This window comes from Phyllobates terribilis, unplaced genomic scaffold, assembly GCF_046119375.1.
Source record: "Phyllobates terribilis strain yellow unplaced genomic scaffold, ASM4611937v1 Scaffold_7__3_contigs__length_470593459, whole genome shotgun sequence".
Classification (NCBI taxonomy): Eukaryota; Metazoa; Chordata; class Amphibia; order Anura; family Dendrobatidae; genus Phyllobates; species Phyllobates terribilis.
Window position 1 is genome coordinate 75,955,094 of NW_027362767.1, and position 11,075 is coordinate 75,966,168.

The 11,075-nt window shown below is 42.9% G+C and overlaps 1 protein-coding gene across 1 annotated transcript; it reads right to left on the reverse strand.

The window, feature by feature from the left end:
• Positions 1-800: 800 nt before the first annotated feature.
• Positions 801-11,057, reverse strand: HAUS2 (HAUS augmin like complex subunit 2). Its single transcript, XM_073638803.1, has 6 exons — positions 10,876-11,057; positions 8,125-8,217; positions 7,932-8,001; positions 4,580-4,712; positions 1,822-1,930; positions 801-1,205 (listed from the first exon to the last, which is right to left on the reverse strand). The coding sequence occupies exons 1-6, from the start codon at positions 10,960-10,962 to the stop codon at positions 1,032-1,034; spliced, it is 666 nt and encodes a 221-aa protein (XP_073494904.1). The 5' UTR covers positions 10,963-11,057; the 3' UTR covers positions 801-1,031.
• Between the last annotated feature and the right edge of the window lie 18 nt (positions 11,058-11,075).

Sequence of the window (11,075 nt, forward strand, 5' to 3'; positions counted from 1 at the left end):
AGCAGAATTAAGTATGCTGACAGACCCCCAATATACAGCATGAGACCCCAGAGGTACCCTCTGAGACCCCGGAGGTACCCTCTGAGACCCCGGAGGTACCCTCTGAGACCCCACGTAGCCTCCAGAGATACATACAAATATCTCATACACATGAAAAAAAACAAAAACCCACCACATACTTACCTCGCTCCTGCGCACAGTCTCAGGAGCGCAATGAAATGATGTCATCGTATCTGCTGTCTCATGCTGATTGGTGGAAGATGGAGCCAGCGGCCCCGTCCTCCACCAATGTATTCACCCATCTGCATCCTGAGGGTGGACAGCGGCCGGTGGAGGGCATGGTGCGGCCTGTGGACCACTGTTTCAGCCCCTCGGCTGTCTCGGTCCGCAGTTTGCCCGAGTCTTGCATATTAGACAATAGCACAGGAGGGATATATAATTTTAGACTTTTTTCCTTTGCATGTTCTCACCCTGCTGCAGTAACGCTGGTGCATATCTGTTCGTTCAGTAGATATATTATAGGTTCTGTAATGTGCAGCTCCAGTGATTATAGATGATAAAATGAATACAGAATTTATTTATTTATAGTTGGGAGTAAATAAGAAGTTACTACGTTTTCCAGTTCTTAGACATCAATTTCTAAACAGAATTTTCGATATTACAAAAATATATACAAAATATGAAAAAACAACAGTTATTACTTTACTTTAATGAAGTGATAAATCAATTTTTCGGCTGTAACGTGCCTCACACCTTGAATCGTGCGGTAACTCTCTATCTTTCAGAGGAGCCAGAATACATTTCTGTAAAGCAGATTTTACTATGACCACAAAGATATGAATGCAGCTTTCAGTCCACCTCACACTGCAGCCATTACATGGCTGGAAAACTAGTAGAACAAATAGTAATAGAACAGCTATTGAATTGAATTAAAATCTGTGCCTCCCCCGGGTGAAGGCGCAGGAAAAAATGCTACAATATGTAAGGTTCTCTCTATCGGAGCAGTGTGACAACAATGAACAGCTTGATGACTAGTGGTGTAAGTTATCAATAGTTAAGTAAGACGTAGATTCTTTGATACTTCCGGAACTTTCTTCCGTGTCCCCCTGCAGAAGTTTCATTTGATTCTCCCTCCACGTCAAGATCTGTTTAGTCACCTCCTCCAGATCGGCCTCGAGAGCCTCCATTCTGATCAAGGCATTATCCTGAAAAAGAGAAAGGCATGTTAAAAGGTAATCTGACAGCATTATGATGTAGAGGCAGAGACCCTGATTCCAGCGATGTGTCACTTAGTTTACTGGGTGCAGCAGTTGTGATACAATCACAGTTTTCTCTGCTGCAGATCTAGGAATGCTGAGCTGTGTGTAACCCCGCCCACATCCCTGATTGGTAGAAAGCTGCCAATCAGTGGTGGGGGGGGTCGTGTTTGGACCAGGAGGCACGAGACACCTAGTCTGGTAGTGATAATCTGCTGCTGATAAAACACTGATTGTATTGAAACAGCAAAACACAGCCTAGTAAGTGACACATTGCTGTAATCAGGCTCTCAGCCGCTACATCAGGCTGCTCTCAGATTACATAGCAAAAGGAGGTGGTGAAAAGTGTCTGATAGTTGGGGATCCCACCGATCACTCAAACGGGGTCCTGAATGCAGCGGGGGTCAAGCATGTCTATGGCGGTGATGGAAATAACCAAGCACTGTACTTGGACCCCTGCTCTAGCCGGTGGAGGGGGGCGCCCATCAGTCACAACAGTAGTGATAAACGTCCAAGGTAGGAAACCACTGTAATATATATATCCTCAGATGCATCCTGTTCTCACCATGTTCTTGGTACATTCTGGTATCTGGGGAATGGTGTGGATGGTTTGGATGTGGACTTCCAGCTTCTCAATAAATTTAACAGCAAGTGGTAACAGTTCAGAGACAAACCTGTGTGGAAATAAAGAAGTTATATCAAAACTGAGCCCGTACATAGAAGTCCCTACAGTGGCCTCAGAAGGGTCTGGAAGGATTTTAGCAGATGTGCTGCAGGTTTTGCCCATTTCATAAGTGCGGATTTACAATAGGTGAATTTTTCACCAGATATATGCAACATGTGAATATAACCTTAGCATTTTAAAGGGAATCAGTCAGCAAGTTTTTTCTATGTAGTCTGAGAGCAGCATAATGTAGGGGTAGAGACCCTGATTCCAGTGATGTGTCACTTACTGGGTTGCATGGTGCAGTTTTGATGTAGCAGTGCTCAGAATGCTGAGCTGTGTATAACCCCGCCCACTCCACTGATTGGCAGCTTCCTGTGTATATTGTCAGCAAGCTGCCAATCAGTGGTAGGGACGGGGTTTCACAGTTTAGCCCTACTGCTGTACATGTGAGACCTAGTCCGGCAGTGATCATCCGCTCCTGATAAAACACTGATTGTATTGAAACTACAACACAATGCTGGAATCAGGTTCTGTGCCTTTACATTATTCCTCTCTCCAATTAAATAATAAAAACCTGCTGACAAATTCCCTTTAAGTGTTATTTGTGTATGGTTTAATCAATACATACTCCTAAATAATTAAATAATGAAGAACCTTGTCTTACCGAGAGTTTTTATTTTGCCATTCTGGACCACAGGAGGGACACAGAAGGAGGAGTTGTTCAACTCTTGGAACATTTTTTTTTTTTTTTATGAAATGTATTTACTTAGTGCTAAAAAAAAACAAAACATTTTACTACTAGGCTTCATTAAATATTTTGCACTGTTTGACTTTTACACGCTTTCTTTCCTTCCACACTCCACTTTGATTTGGTTTCAACTCAGAAAAAGGCAGGTAAGAGTTACAAACCTCCTGTCAGACCATCGTAGCGCGCTCACTGACAGATTCTCAGTTAACTCATTCTGCAGCCAGCAGTAGACTGTGCAACACAGAGTCTACAGAAGGCAAATGGGGCAACATTCTTAATGAAACCCAATGGTTTTAGCCACAAATACATGCACTTAAGTAAAATAAAAAGAAAAAAAAGGTGGATAACCAATACTAGGTGACTTTGGCAGTACATCTGCAGGCAAATCCTGTGACCCAAACACATGTTACAACCTTGACAGAAATCATGAGACTTCTCACATGTAGGAGCACATGGGGACAGCCCAGGTGACAGTCATTTCTACTGGAGTGTAAATATTATAAGCTGTCCATACACCTTAGATAGCCTTTAGCGCTCTCTATTGACTCCCCCATAAACACTGATTGTCGTAGAGAAAAATTGTAAAATCCATAAAGACATCTCTGGAAATGGGACATATCACCCTCACATGAACATATGGAATTAATTATAACTGGTGAAGTGTGAAAGAGCTGACACACCTCCATTGAAGTAGGACCCCGTGCCGTGAGCAGGTAATTACAACAGGGAATCTGCTGAGAACCAACCACCAAGTCTGAGATTCATATACTCAGAAGCGGAGAAGTACAGGGGCTTCCTCTGTTCAAAGGAATTATCTCAGACACTCTGGAGCCAATATTGGGGTTTGCATCAATCCGATATTTATGGGAGATTTATTTCCGGCGTCATAGTGAAGGGACAAACAGAACGTATTCACTCACATCATCGTAAGGCCAGCCGACCATCTCCAACTTAATATCGGTCAGAGGGATGATGCTATCTATGCCATGTTTCACCTCTATAGAGAGATAAAATCGTGATAGGAAACATGACAATATCTCCCGCCTGGGACTTCCAGGGTCATAGATATCCTGAAAGTTAGGGATCTCACAATCTACTCAAGTCTTAGCACATCCCATGCCCAGCCACCATATAAGCTTACCAAGGGGAGGTATGTGGGCGTAACCTTGATCTAATAAAAATCAGAGTTTGGGTTTTTGTTATTTGTCATTTCTGGAAGAAAGTACTCTGTGGTTCTGTCCATGGCTCTAAGGAGTGCTTCCTTCCGCTAGGCTCTGAGCCATTTCCGTGACACAGGTTTAGTACTTTTGTTTTCCCTTTTACTTTACGTGATTGTATATACTGCATTGTTTTGTTCCCATTTGACCTCTTTGTATAATTTTTTTTTTTCTTTTATAAACACTGCCTACCTTTCCGGATTAAATATAAAAAATGTAATAGCTCCGTTCCCCTTAGTCTGAAACCGCACCTCTGAAGCCATACGCTATCTGTCGGGTGTCCAATCGGCCTGTTTAAACGATAGATGGTGGTAGCTAATTCTTTTTGTTATTGTGGATTTGGCAGTGACGTACCAGGGTACATTTATATATTCCATGCGTTGGAATCGGAGATGTATACACCATACGCTCACTGTGCGTTCCCTAATAACCGGCCTAGTAGGGAAAACATCTGCGACCGGGTCCATCAGTCAATTGCGTAATTGTCCTGACGACTGGAGGCAGCGGAGTTGCGTCTTCTGACACTGATCGTGTCTAAGCATTCATGGGGAGAGCGGAGAAATACGATGCCAGACATCTGCCACATCATCTATCGGGGGAGAGTCAGGTGGGGAGTCAATCCCACCAACAGAGGTAGGCGCAGTTAAATTTCACCTAATCAATCTGGGGGATTTTGGCACAAAGTACTTACTGGTGGTAAGAGGCCTCAATAGATAAATGCTCATGGCACAATGGTTTCGCCAGCCTCTGCCTCAGACTGCGTTTCTCCCTTATTACCGTCTCCAAGTGGCTGTTGATTGCCTGCAGGGCATCACATTTCTGATCTGAAATTTCCAAAGACATGAAGTGATCTACAGCTGGAAAGTGCAGACAATGTACACATGTATATACACCTTTCCAGTTGCATGACGTCATTCACCAGATTTCACAATACAAACTGTAAACATAATTATTAAAATGATCTTCCTGACCTGAGGACATTGATGTACTTACTGTAAAAAAAATAAATAAAAAAATCCATGTCACAATGGCTGTATAATCAGTTTGAAAAGTTTAAACAATCTGTGTCCATCAAGACTGGGTGACAATTTCTCAGTGTCCCTTCTCCCTGCTGGTGAATCTTTACCCATCTAGTCCAATTGACTGCTCCTCCGTGTCCTTCATCCCTGCTGCTGAGATCTCACAATGTTCAGTACAAGCTGCAGCTGTCAGTGAGGCTAGCCAGGCTGAATACACTTGTACTCATGAGCTCTCCCATTCTTTAGCTGGGCTAATAAAAGGCTCATCTCAATATCAGGATTATATATAGACATTCTAATACAGGGTTTTCAAAGTAACTACACCAGCCTCATCACGTTTAAGAGCTCTATTAACAATTACCTGTCAATTCATGTAACTTTTCAGATTGATCTGTATTGTGGGTGTGCAAGAGCATGAGAATTAAAACTTTCTGGCCATTGTATGACTTGTGTCCTGCATGTTTTTTTATCCTCTATGGACTCTTACCTCCAATTATGAGTTGTCTCTGAGCTAGTGGATTGAGATTAGTTGCTAAGAGGTCTCCTATACTCATTACACAGGAATTGATTCCTTCTTTTTTCTCTGTAGCGCACAGGCAGGAGCAGCAGTATGGAAGACATTTTACAGCAGTACTGAGCTGTGTGACTGTGAATCCAGCCCTGAAGTGAAACTATTTTGCTAGAAATTGCAGCATGATCTTCCTGTGTGTGTGTGTCTGGTCTGTCACTATTTAATTCTCATTATTCCTCCTCGCTGTGTTATCAGTCCATATTGATTTGATTCAGACATATGAGCCGCTTTTCAAGGAGGATGATGATTAGTTCAGTAGGCAGTGTGGAGAGAAAGAAGTGGCTCATAAGTGGACAAAGAAGTAGCATTCTCTGATGAGATATACAGTGCAGACCAAAAGTTTGGACACACCTTCTCATTTAAAGAAATTTCTGTATTTTCATGACTATGAAAATTGTACATTCACACTGAAGGCATCAAAACTATGAATTAACACATGTGGAATTATATACTTAACAAAAGTGTGAAACAACTGAAAATATGTCTTATGTTCTAGGTTCTTCAAAGTATCCACCTTTTGCTTTGATGACTGCTTTGCACACTCTTGGCATTCTCTTGATGAGCTTCAAGAGGTAGTCACCGGAAATGGTCTTCCAACAATCTTGAAGGAGTTCCCAGAGATGCTTAGCACTTGTTGGCCCTTTTGCCTTCACTCTGCGGTCCAGCTCACCCCAAACCATCTCGATTGGGTTCAGGTCTGGTGACTGTGGAGGCCAGGTCATCTGGCGTAGCACCCCATCACTCTCCTTCTTGGTCAAATAGCTCTTACACAGCCTGGAGGTGTGTTTGGGGTCATTGTCCTGTTGAAAAATAAATGATGGTCCAACTAAACGCAATCCGGATGGAATAGCATGCCGCTGCAAGATGCTGTGGTAGCAATGCTGGTTCAGTATGCCTTCAATTTTGAATAAATCCCCAACAGTGTCACCAGCAAAGCACCCCCACACCATCACACCTCCTCCTCCATGCTTCACGGTGGGAACCAGACATGTAGAGTCCATCCGTTCACCTTTTCTGCGTCGCACAAAGACATGGTGGTTGTAACCAAAGATCTCAAATTTGGACTCCTCAGACCAAAGCACAGATTTCCACTGGTCTAATGTCCATTCCTTGTGTTCTTTAGCCCAAACAAGTCTCTTCTGCTTGTTGCCTGTCCTTAGCAGTGGTTTCCTAGCAGCTATTTTACCATGAAGGCCTGCTGCACAAAGTCTCCTCTTAACAGTTGTTGTAGAGATGTGTCTGCTGCTAGAACTCTGTGTGGCATTGACCTGGTCTCTAATCTGAGCTGCTGTTAACCTGCGATTTCTGAGGCTGGTGACTCGGATAAACTTATCCTCAGAAGCAGAGGTGACTCTTGGTCTTCCTTTCCTGGGGCGGTCCTCATGTGAGCCAGTTTCTTTGTAGCGCTTGATGGGTTTTGCAACTGCACTTGGGGACACTTTAAAGTTCGCCCAATTTTCACACTGACTGACCTTCTTCATTTCTTAAAGTAATGATGGCCACTCGTTTTTCTTTACTTAGAATTTGTATTGTGGCAAGAAAAAAACAGCTAACAGTCTATTCAGTAGGACTATCAGCTGTGTATCCACCTGACTTCTGCACAACACAACTGATGGTCCCAACCCCATTTATAAGGCAAGAAATCCCACTTATTAAACCTGACAGGGCACACCTGTGAAGTGAAAACCATTTCCGGTGACTACCTCTTGAAGCTCATCAAGAGAATGCCAAGAGTGTGCAAAGCAGTCATCAAAGCAAAAGGTGGCTACTTTGAAGAACCTAGAATATAAGACATATTTTCAGTTGTTTCACACTTTTTTGTTAAGTATATAATTCCACATGTGTTAATTCATAGTTTTGATGCCTTCAGTGTGAATGTACAATTTTCAAAGTCATGAAAATACAGAAAAATCTTTAAATGAGAAGGTGTGTCCAAACTTTTTGTCTGTACTGTATTACAAAGTTTATTATATTTGCTTGCACTATTTTTAATAAGAAATTACTATATAAATAAATTTAATCCAAATAATATGTGAGAGCATTTACAATTAAATGGTTTTCTGGTCATACGATACCGATGACCTGTCCGTATGATAGGTCATCAATATGAGATCAGTGAGGGGGGCTGGGGGGTCCAACGCCAAGGTGCTATTAGATTGCCCCAACGGCATTAAATGCGTCACAGCAGCCTCTATCTTCAGATCCCCGCTGATCTGATTGATAACCTACCCTTAGGACAGGTCATCGATATCCACTGTCCTGAGAAATCCTTTAAACAGAAAGCCCAGGATCACAACGGTCACTGTAAATTCCAGCTGTCAGTCACGCAGCAGAGATAGTGCAGTGCAGTATTTGCCTTTTTCCTTTGTAAAGACTTTTTTTTTTTTTTTTTTTTTTAAATACTAAAATGAGAAACAAGAATTAAACACTATGACCAGCGTGAAAAAACTCACTGAGGAAAAACGAGTGCGTGATATCTGCCGTCTCCTTCTCGAGGGTCAGCATTTCTAACTCCAAGCTTTTCTGTAAAGCAAAAATATAGAGAGAAACTGACGAGCTTTAGGGGAATCGCTACTTGTCTCCCAATGAGCTGATATCCGTGGTTGATCCTGAAAGATGGAAAAAGACAAGAGACAAAAGACTTGCCTTGTTGATTTCAGCTTTGAGTGCAGATATCTTCTCCAGTTCTTCTATACGACTAAAACATGGGGTCTCTTTCCAGGTCTGGTCGAGGTCATCCTAGGTAAAATAAAGCAGAAGCGTCTTACTTTTAGGCTATGTGCCCACGATGCAGAAATGCTGCAGATTTTTTCTGCATCTCCCTGGCAGGAAAAAACACATGCGGATTGTACATGCATTTTTCCTGCCAGGGACATGCGGATGAGAAGCGTTCTTCACTTGCATTTTCACATGCGGGTTGACAAGCGCTTTCCAAGCGATTTTAGCATCACTTGGAAAGTGCTTGACAACTTGGTCACACTATATAAATCCATGCAACTGGCATGGATTTATATAGTGTGACCAAGTTAATAGCTAAAAAAGAATAAAAATGGTAAAAAAAAAATAAAAAACATTATACTCACCTTCCGATGGCCCCCGGTCTTTTCTCCGCTGCGTCCGGTCTCTGGTACAGCTCGCGGTGGTGTAAAAGGACCTTTCATGACGTCATTTAGTCATGTGACAGGTCACGCGACCGCCGACGTCAGCGGTCGCGTGACCTGTCATATGACTAAATGGAAGGTCCTTTTAGACCATCGCGAGCTGCCGGGGAGCCAGGACGCATCGTGCAGGAGACCGGGGGCCATCAGAAGGTGAGTATAATGTTTATTTTTTATTTTAAATTCTTTTTTTAATAGGTTCTATGGTACCTGGGTCTGGATGAGAGTCTCCTCTTCTCCAGACCCGGGTACCATCCACACAGTGAATCGCTTAATATCGACATGTGAACATGTAGTGATGTGGATATTAAGCGTTCCAATGCAAGTCAATGGCGGCGATTACGCTGTGTGTCCGCAAAATTAATGGACATGCTGTGGATTTTTCCGCAATGATAATCTGCAGCGGAAATTTCCGCAGCATGTGCACAGCACATGCGGATTATCATTGGGGACCATGGGGCACGTATTACCAAGCATTTTCGCTGCGGAAATTCAACAGCAAAAACGCTTGAAAAACGCATAGTAGGCACACAGCCTTAGAGTCATTCAGAAGAAGACGGTCAACAAAGCTAATCTGATAATGATGACCAAAAAGTGACCATTATTATTAAATTCCTTTTAATTCTGATGTACTGGAAACTGGAAAGCACACCATGTACAATTCTCTACAGTCAAAATCAAAAGGTACAAAAGGATATATATATTTTTTTAAATACGTCGGCCCACAAGAAAAAAAAAAACATGGCAGCTGGAATCCCCGTTGATCACTTTATGGGGGTCTTGTGCAACTGTTCTAGAGGTGTCTGAGTACAGTGCTGGTCATGATTGCGCACTAGGGCTCCAGTCAGTGTTTATGGGACTGACAGGGAAAGCAGAGTGCTGTACGGGGGCTAAAGGCCACATATATACCCTGCTGGGAGAAGAAAGAAAAATATCCACCAAACTTAGGCGAAGTGCACATAGTTTTCAGTTACTGCCGGATGTATTTATTTATGGGGCTTATGCTGAACAGCGGTGGAGTTGGTATAAAATGGACCGACTCCATCTCCTAAAATATATAATAAATTGGGTACAGTAGTTCAATGCAGTTTGTGGGGAATATTTTTTCATAACAATTTGGTAAAGTTATGAAATGTCCTATGAATGTCTGTCCTATTCCTGATCTAAGGGTCTAGACTTTTAGCTGAGATGAATCTGTGCTACAGTAAATTTATCACTTAAACATGAGCCAGGTATGAGGGAGTCGGAGTCGTGGAGTCGGTGTCAGGGAAATTGAGGAGTCGGAGGTTTGGCTTACTGACTCCACAGCCCTGGGTAACGTACAATGAGGGGTTACATCCAATGCAATTAGGGATGTTTACATGTAATAGTACATGGAGCTAGTGGGAAAAATTGGAGGTAGTATCAAATCATTTGAAAGTCAGACCATGAAGACTCCTCACCAATAAGTGTCCCAGTTTACACAAAACTCTTACCCATAATGCAGGAGAGCCCCTCATGCTCATGCAGGTGGAAGAAAAATCCCCGACGCGCGTTTTGCGTACCAATCTCCTCGCTTTCTCCAGCGGATTTTTGTCAGTATTTTTGATGCGTTTTTTTCCAGTGCATTGTATTGGAAAAATGCAGGCCAAAATGCACAAAGAATGGACATGCTGCTTCTTTTTCTGCACAAGATATTCAGTCAGGAAAAATCCTGATCATGTGCACAGAACTTGCAAAATGTCATAGGAAATCATGGGATAAGGTTTGCAATGCATTTTTGGCCCATTTCTGTGCAGAAAAAAAAAGCAGAAAAAACGCACTGTGTGCACGTAGCCTAATAATGCAGAGCAGTGTACAGGCATGGTGCAGTCATGCCCCAGAGGATCATGTGAGGCACACCCCTTTAAAAAAATAGTACTAAAGTAAAAGCCTTCACTCTGGAACTGAATGGTGGAGTTACAAAAAATAATACACAGGAGCAGCAGGAGTAACATAAGAGCAAAATAGAAAAAAAGTCCTCAAAGGTGGACAACTCCTTTAATAATTTGGGAATACCCCTTTAAAGCATCTGACACTGTCAGGACATCTGGATTCATACAAGTCCGTGGAGACTCAGCGGAACCGGGACATTCAAGCAAACTGACGGTTAGAAAGTACAGCAGCTCCATCAGGTCACTTATCAGGTCACGTGACTACAATCGCATCGTGCAGCCCTGTACATACATGTAATGCAAACGGGACCCCAAATGTTCCGTACCTGTGACAGGACTCCGGCCCCCAGACACCGCTCTATCAGTAATGCCGCTGCCGACGGCTGCACCGGATCCCAGGGATTAGTCGCCATTACATATCACCTGACAACGCGAACTAACTGACTACTACACGAACAACAAGCAAAAGAAAGCGCTAAATCTGAGGCCGTCCAATCAGAATCCGAGCTCTGGTCGGACACATTCG